The sequence below is a fragment of the Echinops telfairi genome, unplaced genomic scaffold (assembly GCF_000313985.2).
Source record: "Echinops telfairi isolate 266 unplaced genomic scaffold, ASM31398v2 ScPeMD7_7410;HRSCAF=8448, whole genome shotgun sequence".
Classification (NCBI taxonomy): Eukaryota; Metazoa; Chordata; class Mammalia; order Afrosoricida; family Tenrecidae; genus Echinops; species Echinops telfairi.
Window position 1 is genome coordinate 7718132 of NW_022111310.1, and position 21495 is coordinate 7739626.

The window sequence follows — 21495 nt, forward strand, 5'->3', positions numbered from 1 at the left end:
CTGTAGACAGATGGGGCAGAGAAAACATAACTATAATTCGGGGCACTTGTGAGCAAGCATGAGCAATGAGAGCAGCCGATGCAGACTGGCGGAGAAAGGCCCATTTTCACTCATCTACCTTGTATTCATCCTGATGTGGGATATTGCGAATGGATTGGAATACGTTTAATTCATTTACCATCTTCTGTCAGCTCTACAGAGGCTGCCTACTAACTTGGGCGCACTGTGTTTGGCATTTGTTATACAGCTAACTTCTGGAAATAGCATGTGATGAATAATAAAATGGAGATTGTTACAAAAAGTTTTAAACAACACTCTCTCTGACTGCTATCAGGATCCAAAATTACTTGTGGTGGATTTTTCTCAAAATATCACCAAAAAAACAAACGTCTATCAACCGGTAGGTTTTTTGTTTTGTTTTGTTTTTTCATTTGAATATATATTTTTATTTAGAATGCAACACTGATACCATGATGATAAACTATCACAAATCTGTACCAAGAAGCACATGATCCCTAAAATGTGATTTTTTTTCTCCCTACAAGTAATTTAAGTATAGCTTTATTATTATTTGGTACTAGAGTCAAAGACGACATTTAGATTCCTCAGCTCTGGGGCATTTAGTAACATGATGATGATTGTCTAGTCAGGCAGTGGCAAGAAATTCAAAGGCACTTTCTTTTTCTTCTGTCAGTTCCTTTGCAGTAAGATCCATCTTCTCACGTGAGAAATCATTGATAGGGAGACCCTCAACAATCTTCCAGGTCTTATTCTTGATGACGACAGGGAATGAGTAGAGCAGATCCTCAGGGACACCATAGGAGTTTCCATCAGAGATGATTCCCATGGACACAAACTCGCCCTCTGGGGTTCCAAACCAGATGCCCCTGATGTGGTCACCGATGGCTTTCGCAGCTGACATTGCACTGGACAGCTTCCGAGCCTTGATGACAGCGGCGCCCCGCTGCTGCACGGTCGAGACAAAGTCTCCCTTGAGCCAGCTGTCATTTTTCAGAGCTTCATAAACACCAACTTCCTTTCCCTGTAACTTCACCTTGGCATGGCTGACATCTGGATACTGAGTCGAGGAGTGGTTCCCCCAGATGATGACATTCTTTATGTCTCGAGCAGTCACACCAAGTTTAAGAGCAACTTGAGCCACAGCTCTGTTATGTTCCAGACGAGCCAAGCAACTGAAATTCTCCTTGGGGATGGATGGGACCGACTTCATGGCAGTCAGGCAGTTGGTATTGGCTGGGTTTCCCACAACGATAACCTTAACTGACTTCTTGGCATATTTATCCAAGGCTGTCCCCTGGGATTTGAAGATTTTCACATTTGCTTTCAGCAAGTCTTTCCTCTCCATGCCCTCCCTTCTTGGCATGGAGCCCACAAGAACAGCCACGTCCAGGTCTTTGAAGGCAACCTCTTCCTTATCTTTCAGGAGGGGAAGTGCACAGTCTTGCAGCTCCATCAGGACGCCCTCCTGGACCCCCATCCTGGAGGGGATGTCCAACAGCACGAGGATCGGGGCTGGCCTTCACCAAAAATAGTGCCATTTCCAATGCTGTACAGCAGGGAGTATGCAATCTGACCTGCTGCCCCAGTCACCAGCACTCTGATTGGTTCAGACATGATTGGGGAAGACGAGGGCATTTTTCTACCTGCACAACCAGCCTCAGGGAGCCAGGTCACCTCTTTCACCGAAGCGGCTGGAGGAGTGTGAGTGGAGTTCCAACCGGTAGGTTTTACAATGAGAACACCATAGAACCACTCCTCATTCTTCAGCATATGCAAATGAAGATAATAGTTAGTGTATACCGTATATAATGGTTCCAAAGTTCAACATAGTGCCGGGTCCAGAGAAGACTTTCCTCAATAAGCCTATGTTGATCTAATAAATCAGATTGCACATACCTTTGTTAGTCTATGAGGAGTTTTCCAAAAGTTGCTGGAAGAATTCCATTACTTTTTAACTTCATTTTTCCATAAACTTTTTGAAGGCTGTTTTATCTACAATAAAAATGTACTTGCTTGTGATATCAATGGGATCATTTTATAATACGTGCATTCCTTCACGTCTCTTTTCTTCGGAATGAACACAAAGATGGATCTCTTCCGGTCAATTGACCGGGTAGCCCTCTTCCAACTTGCTTGGCATTGACAAGTGCCTCCCATGCTGCAACAGCTTGTTGGAACCTTGAAGTTGATGTTTTGTCAGTTCCTGGACTCTTGTGTTTTGTTTTTGCCTTCAATGCCACTTGAACCTTTTCCTTCTCGACCATTAGTTCTTAAGCATATGCTCTCTCTAGATTTGGTTGAATGTTGACCGATTCTTTTAGGTATGATATCAAACACTTTTTAACAGTACTATAAGAAATATAATATTAAAGTGAGAAGGCTCTTATAAATAGATCAAAGAATTCAGAAGCTTTAGATTACCTAAAAAATTGACCATCTATATAAAATGTAAAAGTAATGCATGGAAGAAAATAACATAAGCAAGTAGAAAAAAATAAGAGGCAAACTAGGAAAAATATTTTCAACTTTGAGACAAGAGCTATATATTTTTTCTAGTATATAAAAAGTTACTTCTAATCAGCAAGAGTCAAACAATAGAAAACTAGGTACAGGCTATATTAACCTCACAGAAGAGAATATAGAAATCATTTTTAAACATGTGAGAATCATTTACCATCATTCATAATAAGAGATATATAAGTAAACAACAATGACATGCAAATATTTTATTTACGAGGTGGGAAAAAAAATTTTAAATCTTTGGGGGAAAAAAAAAACCTGTCCTAATACAAATGTGAGAAATGGAGTTATATTGATCATTAAAAGTTGAAAAATTTGACAAACACTTGTGGAAATGCTTTAATAGGAAAATATCAAAGTTATAAATACACATGACATTTAACCCTATAGGGTTTTGTCCCCAAAGAAATCTTTCTACAGATATAGTCAATCATATAAGGAATTATGCATTTCCAGGGATTTTTTTTGCAGCACTGATCATAATAACAAAATAATAGAAACATTATAAATATTCATTAAGAAATCATTAACTTTTATAATTTCAGTACATATATTCAACAATGAAAATTAATGACACCGTTATAAAGAATAAGGAAGTATTTTTCTTCACTGATCTTTAAAAAGTCAGTAAGAGATATTGTTAGTTGAAAAAATAAAAGGAAAGGACAAATAAGTACTTAAGATATACCAGCTGCTAACCAATCAATTTTGTCTCAGCCATTTCATCAGACTGGAATTGTGTGTGGCCCATAGCATTTTTAATGGCTGTTATCAAATGATGTCCTCAGGCTCTTCTTCCAAGGATCCTTTGGGTCGACTCAAATGTCTAACTTTTCGGTTAGCAGCCAAACACATTAGCCATTTGTACTACCCAGGCACAAACACATAGATACATACAAATGACTCCAATTTCATTTTTCTGTATGTGGAAATCCAATTGTCCCATCATTTATTAAAGAGACTTTGTTTCCATGAATAGTCTTGGTACATTTGTTCAAATTTAGTTGACCATAGATCAATGTATGAGTACATTTCAGGACGTTCAATTATGTTCCATTGATCTATATATTTATTTATTTATTTTTCTTATGACAATATCACACTATTTTTATTATTGTTGTTTTGTAGTCAATTTTTAAGTCAGGAAGTGTGAAGCATCAACTCTATTTTAATGTTGTTTTAGCTATTCAGTGCTTCTTGCAATGCACCCTCAATATCACCTTAATCTAACTACTCCCATCCGCAAATACTTATTTGCAAAAAGGTACCTTTCCAGTGAAAATGTAAGGACATTGAGGAGGTAGCATCTGATGTCAAACCTAAGGAGGCCCTTTTTACAGTGCTTAGTGTTTCGTTCAATATATTAAGTGGCTACTATGTTTCAGGTATCAAAAATCCCCCTTGATTGAATTCCCACTTGTTAACTTCGGCTACATTATCTGTACTAAGTGGTTACTGTAGTAAATTTCCTAGTCTGTATACCTAGTTCTGTGCTAGCACATGCATATGAAGTATGTGTAGTTGAGTATGGAGTTTTTATGTGTACATGTGTCTATGATACTGAAATGGACAAATACACAAAAATGAGAATTTTCTAGATCACAGTAAACCTATGAGGAAACTATGTTGCAATGTCAAAATTTACACAATGGTAGCACTAATAACTATAATACTATAATTTTCTAACAGTTTTAAAGTACTTAATATGAGTCATGAACTGCTCTGAAGCTGTTTTGTATTAATTCACATAATCCTCAAAAAAATCTTACAAGTAAGCACACCCGACCGAGCCTTGTGTTGACCTAAGACAATTATGAGACCCGGAAACACTGTACCCATTGCAGTGAACAGAGCAGGGCCTGCAACCAGGGCAGGAACTACGCGTTTACCCAGAAATCAAGAACCGCTTCTAATTGATCCTGAGTAACATAAGAAACTAAAGATGACCTAACTTGGGAGAATATATTAATAAAAGTACATGCATCTGATTTTACACTTTAAATTTTAACTTGCCAGGGAATCTTGTTTCAAATTTTACACTTTAAATTTTAACTTGCCAGGGAATCTTGTTTCAAATTTTACACTTTAAATTTTAACTTGCCAGGGAATCTGTTTCAAACTCCAAAGATGTGTTACAGTGCTTAGTGTTTCATTCAATATATTAAGTGGCTATTTGGGACTCTTCCATGACCACTTCCAGCATTTATAGCTCATTGCCTCGCCTACCCAGATTCCAAGAGAATGTCGACTATTCCAGGAGGACATTTAATACAGTAAAATCTGTGAAAGCTGGAACCTGTATGTAGTGGAAACCTGTCTGAGAAGGAAGGCTCAAATATTTGCACTAGGAGACAGTGATGGAAAGCTCAACCATTTCCTTCTCTGAAAGGTGGAGACCTGTGAGACCCCCCAAAACAAGCCAGTCCCATCCTGCATGACTCGCATAGGTTTCGCCCCTGTGATTTCTTCTCTCCTCATCCAGCTTACGTTCCATGATCACTCATTATGATCATTCCCTTCATATTATTTAAACACCATGCTCTTCTCTGGCTCCCTCAAACGTGTGCATAGTATACAAATAGATATGCTGTTTGCAAAAACATACAGATTGCTTTCAATTTTCTGCCATTGCAAGTTGTGTCTTCGGAGATGATCATGGATGAAAGAGAAAGAGGGTGGGAAGGAGAAGGGAAGGAAGGAAGGAAACAGAAGCCTCCACAGACTCTTTTAAATTCTTCCACCCAAACCGCAAGTGTTTCCTGGTTCTTGATCAAATTGTATGTTAGAGATGCAGGTCACATCCAAAGCTATTTCTTTAAAACAAATATAAAGTCCAAATCAGAAAACTAATGAGGAATTTTATTTTAAGGAGTTTTATTCTCTTGAGAATTAGCGCAGTGCTGAAATTCTTACATTAGGCTCATGTTAATGTAGAAAGCAATCTGCCGGGCTCCAAATCTGCTATTAAAGATAAACCTCATTTGAGGCTGAGCTATAGTATGCTAGAAATAGAATATCCACCAACTGTTAATATTCCAGCTATGCAAAAGTAAATGAAAATACCCCAATTTGCTGATATATTTTATATAACCTTTTCCTTGCCTTATTTTTCATGCCTTAAAAGACATAAAAACAACCAATTGAAGATATACTAACTGTCAAGGCAAATTCACTAATATGGTTTCTTCCCTCAAATAACTCAGTCCCATTAGTGACTACAACCTTAATACAACTGTAAACATTTGTCTGAATGGAATTTGGACCAGCATTAAATTATTCATATGCACATGCCCGGCCAATATACTTCCATTTTTAGATATAAAGCTTTCTTAAAAGTTTTTTTTTTTTAAGTTATTTTTTTAAATTACTTCTGTAAGAATTTCTACTTTAAAATGTAGTCATGGATGATAAGATAGTAACTAACAACTGCTTTTTTTCTTCCCTGGAAACAAAACTTTTGGTCTGTCTAAAATGGAAATGTGATTTGATGGGTATAAGAAACTGACAAATAGAGAGAAAAGTTCACTGAGCGTTGACAACTCTTAGCTGGCGGGGAAGCCAACAGTTAGGTTGTTGTGCATCTCGTTGAACATGAAAATGTATTCTCTGACTTTAAGGACAGAAGAAGAAAACAAGGTTATGTAGCCACATTCCCCTTTCACAGCTAATATCAGGGGCTAATGCTTCTTTGCCATTCCAGGGTGGCGCAAATGGTCAACATAGTACATTGCTACAAAGGGTTTGGAAGTTCCAGTCTCCTTAGCGGTACCGTGGCGGAAAGGCTTGAAGATCTGCTTCAAAAGACTCAGCAGCTGAACACCTGTGGAGACAAGACAGCTTTTCCTCTAACACCCTCGCGGTTACCATGAGTCCGAACTGGCCTCTCAGCAACCAGGGATGCTGCTTTACCAACCACAGACCTGCTTTCTTCATCCGACCTCCTAACAGCATTTTAAAGGTACTTAATCACAAAATATCCCACACTTTCTGGCAATTGTTTCTAGAAAAGTCACCCAGTGTAAGCCCCAACCCTATTCCAAAGCTATCCTAATTCTGTTTCACGGAGGGACCTTTCTAATCCCCACTGGATGCTACACCAAGTGCACACCGTGAGTGTGTTCTTGGTAGTCTTTGGAAAGTGTACGTTAGTAAAACAAATAGAGAAATGCCGGATATTTTCTGGGAAGACCAAGGAAGTGGTGTTTTTGTTTGATTGTTTGATGTGGGAGCAGAGATATTTATGTGTCTGTTGGCCAGAGTGGGAGGAAGAACAGAAGAAAGTCCGTTGTCATGGATAAAAGATAGGTGATATGAGAGCATTTAGTTTGCCTTTCTTCCCCTTGTGTCTTTGATTCCCATAGTACCTCTGCTTCTCCTTCTTCACTGCCAATTAGGAACAGAATGTTGTCAGCTTGGGTGTGACTGAGTGAGTACTTCAATCACATGCCTCTCTTTGACACCTAACCTCTAAACCGAATGAGAAATCGACATAAGAGCCAAAAATTTGGCGGAGTACCAGCCTTATTCCTAAAAACAAAAAAAAAAGTCTAGATTAGAGTTTGTGACTAAGGCATATGACCTAATTGGCCAATGTTCTCTGCACATTCTCTCGCAGCCTCACTCTCTCCCAGCCTAGACCTTGAGACGGCCTAACCGAGGGGAGGTTTGGTTGCGGAGCATATCAGGTAGGATTTCTACCTTGTAGGAGCAAAATGAAGGCTGGAGAAAAGGGCAGAGTTCCTGTGTGTATATTAAATTCCAAAATTTTTCTCTATGAACTTGGGAAATGTATACTAATGACATGGCCCAATAATCTAATAGTTTACTCAAGAAGGGCTTCTCCAATGGAGGTCTTGGTGCTTAGAAGTACATACAGATCATAAGTTATAAAAGATCCTTCTTATGTTCTCCAGGTATTTCTAATCACTTAATTCATGGAGCTTTTCCATTAATTCTCGGAACATACATAACTGTGGCCAACCATCCTGGAAGGGGTAAGGGCAGCCAATCGAGAAATGCTGGCTACTTTCCCATTGCCATGAAATCACTCCCTCCCCAGTCACAGCCAGCATGGCTCTTTTCTGCAGACTCTCTACAACTGATAGGACTGTATAATTTTTTTCCCTTCAAAAGTCTCTGAAATGATTAATAAAATTATACTTTATTAACTTCAATGCCACACTCTATTCAAGACTAAAAATCCACTCCCAATTTTAATTTTGTACCTGAAGACAGCAACACTGTCTTCTATAGGTCAGACATACACACACACAAACAAAACCCATTGCCATTGAGTGAATTCTAACTCAGAGTGAGCCTCTAGAATCCCTTGGGCTCTAAGATCTCCCACAGACTGGCTGCTGGGCTTGCACTTAGTGCTGACCTCGCTGCTAGCAGTCTCACCCTTAACTGACAGCACCACCAGGGCTCCTTTATGTCATCAGGGGCTTTATATTAATACAAAATTACTCATGAATATACTCCAATAATAAAACACATCAAAATTATCCAGGCTTGCATATAGACCCCTCATTGCTTACACTTCTGAACGAAATTAAAAGTGAATAGTATCTCTTCTACAAGTGTTCAGTCCCTGAACTAGACTGTTAGACTTCAAATCCTAGATCTTACACTTACTATGTTTGTGATCTTGGGCAAGTGAATTAACCTCTCAATGTCTCAGTTCCTGAAGAAAATGAGAATAATATTATCTCCTATCCATAGGATTCCTGTGAGACTTAATGAATTAATGCATGAGAAATTCTTAAAGTCATGTTTGAGCAATAAAAACTGTTTTATAAAAGTTATACTCACATGTTAAAGTCTAATATCCTTCATTTAACCCCCCAAGTACATATACATTTTAAAAGCCCATCCCTGCTCCTCCCCACACAGTTTCCGAATGTACTCAGCCCCAGGCCAAGTGGCCCTCCATCAAGTGCTCAGGGAAGTTCATTTCCTGTCTCATTGTGGACGTTTTTGATCGGAAAAAATAGTGTTCTTTTGGCACTTCTGAAGTTAACTTATTCCAACTCAAATACTCTCATTTTTGTTCTCAGTTTCACTAATGTGTCATATAATAGATTTGACGAGTTCTGTGAACTCTTTGCTGTCTCTTAGTCACCACCGCAGTCATGGTACCTAACATCGCCAACATCCCTCTCAAGGTTTCCTCACGCCTCTGCTTAGTCCAACTCCCAGTCCTGGCGACCACCAATGCGCCTTCTCTCACTACAGCTTTGTCGTTTTCAGCGCTTCATATAGATGAATAATACCTTGTCTTTTCTCTCTGGTCTCTTTCTTGCATAATGATTTTTGAGATTCGTCTGCTATATTTAGTGCAGCAGTAGTTTGTTTCTGATTACTAAGCAGTGGATGTTATCAACCTTCTTTGTCAGATGAAAAAGCAGAACATATTCATTTTCCTCAGGAAAGTGGAATAAAGAGGCACACGTCCTCAAAGGTCTGTCTAGTTATGCTGAAATATGAGGCAAGCCACACTTTTTCAACCCTTTAACCTTTGGCGATGACTCATTTCTTGTCCATAACATCCACATTTCTGCCTACATTAAAAAAATACCCTAATATCAAACCCTGTACCCATCTTCTGCTACTTACTCAAAAGCACCCTCACTGAAATGACTTTGATTGCTTCTAAACAGCCTTGCTTTTCCATGGATGGTTTTCTAGCCAGAAACTTTCTCCCCTACCTTGCATGTCTATCAGATTCCTTTCTGTTTATTATCCCTTGTGGTTCAGCTCAAGTATTATTTTATGACCCAAACGAGGTAAGCATCTCCTGAGGTCAATGACAGTGTTGTTTAAGTTAACTCAACTTTAAGTTCAATGTTTAGCATCTCAGGAGATATCCACTCCCTGGTTGTTGAAAGACAAGGGAGCCAAAAAATAGATAAAAGGTGCATCCTGCAGATATATGTCTGTCATAGATAATGGGAGCATGTGAATACAACCCACTGTTCTAATTGCCAGGTACAAAACTACCTCTTTGTACCTCACCACTTTTCCATGGGACAGAGAAGTCTGTGAACGCTCTGACAAGCCTCACTAAACTTTAAAGAATACACTGTTACCCAGGGAACAGTGCACTTAATCATTCACAGTGCATCGGGCTTCCTGTGACGTGACTGTCCACAAGCTCCTGGCCCTTCAGACAAGAAGAATGCATTCGTAATTAAAATGTGACCCATGCTGCCTCCTGCTGCCAGATTTCCTTGAGGAGTCACTAGAGATGAAATTCTAATTATGACATTTGAAGAAGGAAAATTCTCTAGGGAAAGCAGCCTCCAAAGACAGACTGTATTTTGACAGCTGTTGTGGAAATTACTTATTTTAACCTTTGCCATAAAAATTGTAAAAACGACCCAGCTCCTCCTCTGTGCCAGGCATTTTGGGAGTTGGATTTGTAGGTATGTTTGGGGGATTAGCCTCAAGCCAAGACAGCATCATTTTGCAACAGACGTTCCATTAAAGTTTCTTAAATTTCAGTGAACTTCTGTTCAGGAAGTCCGTTTAAATTCTGATGAGCTGACATTTGAATGTTTCTGTAGCAGATGGCTATCAGCTAAAAGGAGTACATAATATTTTATTCTCTCTAGTTGAAACCATATTTGAAGGATATGATAGATTATGCCTGTTTGGTTTTCAACTACAAATCTTAGAAGCTTGGGTCATAGAATTCACTTATTAAAATATGGAAATTCAAGTGGACTTGTACTTAAAATTAAGTGTTTAGGTCCCATGTGTGTATGGAATTCAAGGCAACAGTCTCTAAACCACGTATCTAGCACCATTTAAAACTGATGTTAAAAATCATTATATTTAATCATAAATGATTGAGTAAGATCTACATACTAATGTCATGATAGAAGCCCTGCTGGCATGAACAGTTGAAATCTTAGCTGCCAACTGAATGTTGGCTGTTGAAATCCACTCAATGGCTCTTCAGAAGAAACCTCACAATCTATTCCATAAAGACTTAATCCAAGACATCCTTAGCCTTTGGGAAGTTCTATCCTCATATGGGGTCATGCTGAATCAAAACTGATGGCATATAGCAGTGGTCCTCAACCTGTGGGTCGCGACCCCTTTGGGGTGGGTCAAATGACACATTTCCAGTGGTCTTAGGAACTGAGACACCAGTTCCAGGCGGGTCCGCCCTCATGCAGGTAAGCCACATAAGAGTACCCGGCATGAAGGCTGTTACCCATGCTACACCATGCTTCAAGACAAAATTGCATTTATTTATCATTAGAAATAAATATTTCACAATATATAATGACATTTTTTGTGATTAATCTCTATGCCTTAATTATGTTCAATTTGTAACAAAGAAAATACATCCTGCATTACGATTCATAACTAGCAAAATTACAGTGGTGAAGTCACCACCCCATAAGGAACTGTACGAAAGGGTCGCGGCATGAGGAAGGTGGAGAACCACTGGCAGATAGCAATGTCATGGTTGTAGTCTCTGGACACAGCAAAACGAGCTGACGATCCAGTCATTCCAACTCCCCTAGAGGAGGAGCCTCCGAGTCTATTTCCAAATGGTCATGGCCTCACAAATTGTGTGCAGTACTTCAACTTGGAGCACATGGTTACCATGAGTCAGAGTGGACTTGACAGAAACTATTATGAATTAAATTATGCCCTGATAAATTTGTGTGAAAATTCTAATCTTTGCTTGTAGTCTAATCCCATATGTGACTTAATTATTTTGATGTGTTAATAAGACAAGATTTATGGCAGATTCTATACAGATCCTGAACTTATCCTACTATAAACACGTTGAAGAGATTCCTGGCAAAAATGTTCGATATTGTTCATAATTAATTAGAGGTTAAAGTAGCATAACTAAAAGACTGATGGCAGATCTAGCTGAGATTAATGGCTACCAAACAGCACTTTCTCTGGACAGCAGCAGTGGATAACATGGACCAGTCCGTGGAAGAGGACAGCTTATTTGATAATGTTGAAGGGCAGAGATTAAGTAGTTGTTGATATTGTTAGCTGTCATTGTTGTTAGCTGTTCCGACCTATGCACAACAGAACAAAACACCACCTGTCCTGAGCCACCCTCAATTGTTCCTGTGCTCGCGCACATTGTTGCACCCATTGTGTCAATCCATCTCCTTGCATACCTTCTTTTTTCCCACTGCTGTCTACTGAGCATAATGTCCTTCTCCCAGGACTGATCTCTCTTGGCTACATGCCCAAAGCATGTAAGACTAAGGAGCACTCTGGCAGCATTTCTTCCAAGACGGATCAGTCTGTTCTTTTAACAGCCTTTCAAGATTCCTTTCAAGTGCCACAACTCAAATGCTTCAATTTTTCTTTGGTCTTCCTTATTCAGGGTCTAACTTTCACATACATATGAAGCAATGGAAATGCCATGGCTTGGGTGAGGCTCTACATCTTAGTTCTCAAAACAATATCCTTGCTTTTCAATAGTCTAAAGAAGTCCAGTGCAGCAGATACACCAAATGAAATGTGTCCTTTGGTCTCTTGACTGCTGATTCCATGAGCATTGATTGTGGATCCCTGCAAGACAAAATCCCTGACAACCTCAACCTTTTCTCTGTTTATCATGATGCTCTCTGTTGAGCGAGGTGTGAGGGTTTGGGTCTACTTTCTTTATTGAGTTGTAGTGCAGGCTGAAGACTGTCATTCTTGATCTTCATCAGCAAGTGCTCCAAGTATTACTCACTTTCAGCAAGCAAGGTTTTGTCATCCTCATATCACAAGTTGTTAATAAACTTTCCTCAATGCCTGGTGCTCTGTTCTTCTCCATATAACCCAGCTTGTCTGATTATTTGCTCAGCATACAGATTGAATAAGAATAGAGACAGGAGACCACCCTGACAAACACCTCTCCTGATTTTAAACCATGCAGTAGTCCATGTTCCGTTCACACAACTGTTTCTTGTAAAGTTTTGCAGGAGCACAATAAAATGTTCTGGAATTCCCATTCATCTGAAAGTTATTCATACTTTTTTTTAATGATTCACACAGTTGAATGTTTTTAAATTAGTCAATAAAACACAAATATGCACATTTTTTTCATATTCTCAACTTTGGGAGAAGGTCCATCAGACATTCCTTGTCCCTTGGCCTCTTCTGAATCTGGCTTGAACCTCTGGCGGCTCTCTCTCAATATACTACTGCAACCATCATTGGGTAATATTTAGCAAAATTTTCTAACATGTGAGATCAATGCTATTGATCTATAGTTTGAGCATTCTGTTGTGTCACCTTTCTTTGGGATAGGTACAAATATGGATCTCTTTCAATAAGTTGGTCAAGCAGCTATCTTACAAGTGTCTTGGCATGTATGAATGCATGCTTCCAGTGCTTGTTCAGCTAACTGAAACATTTTAGTTGGTATTCCATCAATTCCTGGAGCCTTGTTTTTGGCTAATGATTTCAGTTCAGCTTGAACTTCTTCCTTCAGTACTATAAAGTAGAGCGGCAACAAAAAGAAGACCCTATACAAGATGGACTTATACAGTAGCTGCAACAATGCACTCAAAATAAGAATAATTACCCAAAAGGACAGCAGTTCAAACCCAAAAGTCACTCCAAGAGATTTACAGCTATAGAAATCCTTTATAGAGCAGTTCTACTCAGTCCTATAGGGACACTATAAGTCAAAATTGACCCGAATATTTGGTTTCATTTATAGTGTGTGTGTATGTGGGTATAAATATACATATATACATGAAAGTGGCTGACGTTATATACATATATATATACATGAGCTTCAAACGTTCAGAGATAACAAAAATTTTCACAAACTTTTTGAAGCATCCTGTACATACATATACAGGCTTATTCTATCAAGGCTGTATGTATGTGTGTTTGTGTGTGTGTGTGTGTATACCTATATATCTATATCGAGAAAGAGAGAGAGATTGAAACTTTATCCCATGAAAATGATTCCTATGACTGTGATGACTGGCATGTTCCAAATATGTGAGCAACATATCTGTTTGGAAACTTCTCCTGAATCATGTGGTTGCACAGGGGACAGACCCAGAATTGGCAGGTTAGATGGCAGGTTGTGGCCTCACAGGGCTACAGAAGCTGGTGAATTCCCTAATTTACAGATCAAGGGACAGATTGCTAGCTCCAGTACCAAGAAACAGAGGACTAAATGCAAGATCCAGAGCAATGGAGAGCCTTACCAGAGCATTCATATATGAGGGGACTTGAAGGAATACAATTGATGTATGGATTATTATAAAGCTGTAAAAGCCCAAAATAAAATAACTCATTAAAAAAAAGTTCACAGAAAAATGACATTAAAAAATAATAATTTTATATGAAAAAACAAACAAAATAAGAATAATTGTGAGGATGGTTCATGACAGGGAAACATTAGTATTTCCTTCTGTTGTACATAGGCTGCTATGTCAGAACTGACTGGAAGGCACCTAACAACAGTGATGCAGTAGTTAAAGTACTATACTGCCAGTAGACACTGAGCCATCTGTGGGAGATAAAGTAGTAATCAACTCCTGTAAACATTACAGCCTCAGAAACACTACAAAGCCCTTCGACACCTCTATCCTATAAGATCACTGAGTCTGAATTGACGGTGATAGTAGGTTTATGTCTGTGGTTGGAATCCCATTTTGGAATGTGTTGTTTTTGTTATGTTGATGAAACAGGATTAGTGTAAGATGTTTCTTAAGCCTATGTCTTTTGAGATATAAAAAAGATTAAACATGCAGGCAAAAAGAACAGAGATGGGAGAGGATAGACACCCTGATTGATGATGATCAACAGAAATCTAAGGAATAAAGAATTTCCCCAGAGCCCACAGAAAGTTGTGCCCTAAATTTAGACACCTAAACTACTAATCTGTAATGAAAGTAATGTTACTGTGTTAAAGTCACCCATTTTTGATATTTTCATTACAGCAACATTAGATTATTAAAATAGAAATTAACAAGAGCAAAAATGTTATAGTAAACCATCTGAGAATTGGTTTATCCATGAATTATTTATCTGAAAATTGTTGTGCCAATATTTTTCTTTGTGTCAGTAAATAGCTAATTTACACTGCATTTTTTTTTTTTAATTCTGAGAGGGATTTAGAAGTCTTGCTCAGAATCATTAATGGCATGGATTCCAAAATCCCGGTAGAAAGAAAAAGTTAAAACAGAAAAGAAGCATTCAAAATATCTATATATGTCAAATCTCAGCAATTTACAGATGATAACTGAAGATGGAAAAGTTAAGATTTTACCCAAAGATATGTTGTTGTTGTTGTTGTTGTTGTTGTTGTTGTTGTTGTTGTTGTTAGGTGCCATCAAGTCAGTTCCAACTCATAATTACCCTGTGTGCAACTGAACAACATACTACGTGGCCCAGTGCCATCTTCACAATTTTTCTTTGAGCTCATTGTTGTAACCGCTGTGTCAATCCATCTCGTCGTGAGTCTTGAAGCACTTCTTCACTGCTCCTCCACTTTACCAAGCATGATGTCCCTTTCCAGGGACTGGTCTCTCCTGGAGCATGTCCAAAGTACATAGGTCTCACCATCCTTGCTTCCAAGCTGCTTTCTGGGTGTACTTCTTCCAAGAATGGTCTGTTTGTTCTTTTGATAGTCCAAGATTCTCTCAATATTTTTTGTCAGCATCTTAATTCAAATACATTAATTTTCCCCCAGTCTTCCTTATTCACTGCCCAATGTCACATGGATATGAGGCGATTGAAAATAGCATGGCTCCACTCCATGCACATCATTATGACTGACTCTACTTTGAGAAAGCTGTTCTTCCTGGGTCATATATTGAGGGTCTTCTCACTTGCGAGGCTCATCTTCTGGTCTTGTCTCTGACAGTGCATTGCTGTTTTCTGACAGTATACTGTTGTTTTCAGTGGATGATCATGTTCTGTTCCTCTCCTTAAGATGTTCAGGGGCTAATTCTTCAGAAGTGGACAGCCTATTCTTTCTTCTTAGTCTGGGAGCTCTGAGGAAACCTATTCACTTTGGGTGACCCTGTTGGCATTAAAATATCAGCGAAATTGCTTCTAGCACCACAGCAATACACAAGCTCCCTTGTAAATTGTCACGAATCTAAAATAGTCGTGAACGATTTCATAGACAATGATCCCATAAAATGGATAAACAAGTATATTTTGAAGGAAACCATCCCTCATTGAATGATTGGTCTCTTCTTTTATATAATTTCTGAATACATTTATAATATTACCATTAAATTGTATTGTTTTATTTGCCAATTTATTTTCAAACTACAAAAGACTTCAACAAAAGTTTCTAAAGTTCAGGTTCCATAGACTCCTGTTCTATTAAAGTGGCGTAATGTTTTTTTCTACTATGCCCTACTTTCATATTACATAGATTATTAATTGCTAGAGCTAGTTTTTTTTTTAATTACACTGGATGGCTTTTAAGAAGAGAGATCAATTGACCCACAATTCTGGTAGCTAAAAGTCTAAATCAGGGTAATATAATGTACATTCTTTATAAGGACTCTAAGAAACTATTCTATGACTCTCCCATAACTTCTGGTAACTCCAAGTATTCCTTATATTGCATGGAAACATCAGATGGTACCACTCCTCTGTCCCCGTGCATCTACTGGCTTTCCTTTATAAAGACACCAGTCATGTAGGATTAAGACCCAGCCTCGGGATAAGCGAACTGATAACATCTTCAAAAACCCTATTTCAAAATAAACTTGTGTTAACTGGTACAAGGAATGGCTAGTTTGTCAACATAATTATTTTGGAGTTACCTGCTTGATGATTAGCACAATTCAACTCATCACACATGGCAATTCCCTAGCCACTGCGCCCCCATGTCTTCTCAGCCCGTGGGAAACACTACTTATCAACATGGCGTTTTCTCAAACTGAATTTGTATGTCTTGGTCCAGCACCCTCGTTAATTACTTTTCATAAAAGCACTTACTTTATGGCATTGCTGTGAATCATAGATGAGTTAATTAAGACCTAAGAATATTGTTCAATAATTATAATTGCATAATAATTGATAGTGATGATCAATAATATTGTTATGACCTAGCTGTTGGCACTTCTAAGTTTGTCCTCTCTTTAATGTGGAGATACTAATGCATCTTTAAATTCCAAGAGACATTCTTAATGAATTGGACATCTCTCTGAAAGTTTCTGTCCAATACATTTTGAATCAAATAAAAAAAATTTTTGTTTAATTTGACGCAAAGTTGAAATGCTTTATAGTCAAAAAATCTAGTGTAAACCAGGTATTGTAGGGGCAAGCTACTACCATAGATAATCTAATGATTTGACATGAAATGGAGCTGAATTTATGCTATGAAGGAAACTACTAAGATGCAGATAGCCGCCAACATCACCCAGCTCAGAAATAGCAGTGCAGAAATTTGAACTTGACAACTATGCTTGGCTGAACTACATCGTTCATAATTGTTTCGTGTATGTTTCCCATTAAGCTGGGCCACCGAGTCATTATAAAAGAAGCTGCAGCCTTTTAGAAAGTCATCTATGTTATCACTTATCTATTGATTTATCTCATTGACCAGCGGTAATCCCAAGCTGCAAAAACTCTGCCTTCCCCTCAATTCTCCTTCAGCTTCTCCAAATCTTTTTTTTTTAATTTAAAAAAAAAATCATTTTATTAGAAGCTCATACAACTCTTATCACAGTCCATACACACATCAATTGTGTAAAGTGCATTTGTATATTCATTGCCTTCATCATTCTCAAAACATTTTCTCTCCACTTAAGCCCCTGGTATTAGGTCCTCATTTTTCCCCTCCCTCCCCGCTCCCCCCTCCCTCATGAGCCCTTGATAGTTTATAAATTGTTATTTTGTCATATCTTGCCCTGTCCGACGTCTCTCTTCACCCACTTTTCGGTTGCCCGTCCCCCAGGGAGGAGGTCACATATAGTTTCTTGTAATCTGTTCCCTCTTTCCTACCCACTCTCCCTCTACCCTCCCTGTTTCGCCACTCACACCACTGGTTCTATAGGGCTCATCCACCCTGGATTCCCTGTATTTTCAGTTCCTATCTGTACCAGTGTACATCGTCTGGTCTAGCCAGACTTGTAAGGTCGAATTCGAGTCATGGTAGTGGGAGCGGGGAGGAAACATTTGGGAACTAGAGGAAAGTTGTATTTCTCATCGTTGTTACATCACACCCTGACTGGCTCATCTCCTCCCCGAGACCCCTCTGCAAGGGGATCTCCAGTAGCCTACTAATGGGCTTTGGGTCTCCACTCTGCACTCCCCCCATCATTCGCTATGATAAGATTTTTGTTCTGATTGATGCCTTATACCTGATCCCTTCGACACCTCGTGGTTGCATAGGCTGGTGTGCTTCTTCCATGTGGGCTTTGTTGCTTCTGAGCTTGATGGCCGCTTGTTTACCTTCAAGCTTTTAAGACCCCAGACGCTATACTTTTTGATAGCCGGGCACCATCAGCTTTCTTCGCCACATTTGCTTATGCACCCATTTGTCTTCAGTGATCCGTTCGACACCTCATGATCACACAGGCTGATATGTTGTTCTATGTGGGCTTTGTTGCTTCTGAGCGAGATGGCCGCTTGTTTACCTTCAAGCTTTTAAGACCCCAGATGCTATATTTTTGATAGCCAGGCACCATCAGCTTTCTTCACCACATTTGCTTATTCGCCCACTTTGTCTTCAGCGGTTGTGTCGGGAAGGAGCTTCTCCAAATCTTGATGCAGTTTATGTAATCTCGCCCTATGTTAAAAGGGTGCAGCTGTTTCAGACACCCTTACTGTCAAGATCAAAGGAACAAAAACTGACAATGATTTGGTACTCTCTTCACAGGCACTACCTCATGCGTGCACATTCCATGCATCCTCCCTCACTATATGATGACCCTGAACACGTCATGTCAGTCTCACACATGATGACAATGGCCTTACATAGGCTGCTTAATCAGTTCCGAAAATTGTGTGAGGTCAAAGCTTTGCTCAAAAAAAAAATTCCATATTGCGGTGCAGTGAATGATAGAATTTGGCTCTTCTAGCCTTGGTCTTTGCAACTCCCACCAAATGACTCCTTTCTTGATGGGTCTGGTTAAGAAGGTAAAAAACAAAAAACAAAACTTCACTGCCATGGAGTTGGTGTCTACATGGGCAAGAGAGGATGGGGAACAATGCTGCTAGGATTCAGTGTGACTGCTTGCTAACAAGGTTAATTGTGGTGATCAAAGCCTGGAATTCTAACCTGTGTATTAGTCGATGTTTCCATCCTGCTGGCATAAAAAGAGCCATCTCAGAAACAAGAGAGAGTTCTCACTACCATTGAGAAAGAAGAGCCAGAAGGACATTAATGCTCCTTGACCAGGAACAGAAAGCTATGACACTACAGAAGTGCCAGAGGAGAGACTGCCCCCAGAACACAACCCAAGATACATCTATAAATCAAATATGTAAATATTTAATGCATTACTTTAATATGTTAATTTAATATCTATTAAATCCACTTCCATAAAGGCAGTTCTAACTCATAGTGATCCTAGAAAGGATTTCCAAGCCTGCAAATCTTTACAGGAACATACAGGCTCGTGTTTTTGCAGTGGAGCTGCTGGTGGGTTTGAACTCCTGACCTTGTCTCAAAGAATATATACATATAGATAGATAGATAGATAGATATAGATATAGCTATATATCTTTAGCTATATGCCACACACATATACCCATGGTATTCAACACACATTTACTTCTCTGAGTGAAAACTGATACAGCAAACAAGTCTCTAAAATACTGGAGAATAGGTTCTTTCTAAAAATCAGTGTTCTCTATTTCAGTAATGTACTAAAGACCTAACAATTTCAATGACCTTCTCACCAAAATAGAGAGCCAAGGAGCCTCAGAAGCTTCTCCCTCACTGAGCTGTGTCATCATCAACAACTAGCACATAACTCCAGACAGCTCAAGTGCTAGCTGTTTCAGAGCTTGATGAATAGCTTTATGAGCCCTTCTTACTGCTGTCATTGTCCTGACAGAATGATTGAATACAACTCTTGTACCGCACCAAGGGGACCTACCCACAAAGGGCACCACATGTTTCTGAGTGCTTCTCATCGCATGCTTACAAGACAGCACCACAGTACTCAAACCAGCAACCTGTTACTCCAGGGGAAAGTAAACGCTCTGCTAACCTGCCATGAAAGACTCACAGATCAGAACGCCATGCTTCAAATGGCATGCACATACATCCCTATAGAATTGGGTAATGAGCATCCTCTAAAATCTAATCACAGCGAATGGTTGTGGAGCAATGTGTTAATGCATGCAATTTAAGCACTAAAAATTTAAGGAGGGGAGTGTCGCATTAATAGATAGCTTCCTTTCAATTCAAAAGGTTATCTGTCAATCTTGTCTTGTTTTTCTCCGCAGCTGTGTTAGGTCCTAATAGCTTGGTGTACTGGTGCTCCCAATTGCCTGCAACACCCTCCTGTTTCCGTTTCTATACAAGTCCTTGTATATTCCAAAAATAGATCAGTATTCTCACTCTCTCACTGCTTTCTCTGTAGTCTAGTTTGGTGTAACTAAGATGTAGCATTCAATGAGACTCGGAACCTGGTGTTACAGTCAAGGCTGCTGATTTCAGACATGGCTTTCCGCTCTTCACAAACAATAAAATGCAGAACTAATATCCCCACAACTAAATCTTGAGATGCTATTCACCCTCTAAGCCAAAGTACTCTTTTTCTCCTTTTGTGTCTTCAATTCATAAAGCTAAAGTTCTGCCCAATTCTTGCTACTATCTCCCGGTTCAGCATGGTCTTGCTGAGTAGGGCTCTAGTTTTCCTCTCTGGGACTAGATGTTGACTTACCCAAACACACCACCTTCCAAGACACTGCACAATCTCCAAAGTGGGTCATGTTGAGTGTGGATTCATGGAACAGTCTCTTAAACATGACCATGGCCATAAGCATCTTAAATCTCAGACACAGACTCTCTTCTTTAAACACCGCTATAATAAATTCCCCCACAGTCTCAGTAATACTGGATTCCCGAGACTTTTATGATATATTAGACAACAATGAAAGCTACTGATCTCATCCAATCCCTATTGTTATCTTGCTATGAACTCATGTTTTGAATTTATTCATTTAATAACTTGATAATGAAGTAGCTAAACTACTTATAAAAGACACACACACATCAGAAATTAGTATCAGAGCCCTCTGACCACAATAGCAAGATGGGAGGAAAGTGGTTACTAAATAGAGGGCGTTGGAGAGAAGAGTATAGAAGTTCAAAGGGATGAACCTGCTTTGAACAGTCAAAACTGTGTCAGTTGATCGCCCCTCTGATGCATGCTGGACCTGATGTGGTTTTCAACATTTCCTGTATTTTTGTTTTGCTTCGGTTTGTTCACATGAGGCTGTCTCTCAGAGGTGTAATGTCATCGGTGGTCACCCTGTTGAAGCTGTGTTACGTTTTTCTGTGTTTCAGTATGACACTCAGGATTAATGAACCTTTAGGAACAGCAAGTAAAATAAAGGTTTGGGGTGGTGGACAGTGGGAAGAGTGCTGGAGGTCGTGGGGAGGGATATAGTAGGAGTGGTGGTAAAAGGGAGACGATGTCAAGGAGTCTAGGAAGAAAAAGAATGTTTGGAAAATGATTATGGTAGCAATTGTACAATTCTGTGTGACGCGATTTAACTATACGATACATGTATTAATTCCCAATTAATAATACATTTAGAAATAAAATATTTTTAATAACGTAGCTCTAAAAGTTTCGAAAAACAAAAAGAGATGGATATGTATGATGGATGGATGGATATGTAAGAAATAAACAATTTTGAAGTGGATGTATCCATACAAACATTCTGCACTGTATTTCCCTCACTGCGTGTCTATGGAGAGGCATAGTGTGGGATGTACATCTGCATTTGAAAACAGTTCTATACTAT

General features: G+C 39.1%; 1 protein-coding gene across 1 annotated transcript; it reads right to left on the minus strand.

The window, feature by feature from the left end:
• Window positions 1-545: 545 nt before the first annotated feature.
• Window positions 546-1637, minus strand: LOC101645761 (malate dehydrogenase, cytoplasmic-like). Its single transcript, XM_045296631.1, is given in 2 exon segments — window positions 546-1530; window positions 1533-1637. Coding segments are annotated over 2 exon segments (987 nt in total). The 5' UTR covers window positions 1636-1637; the 3' UTR covers window positions 546-646.
• Window positions 1638-21495: the final 19858 nt, after the last annotated feature.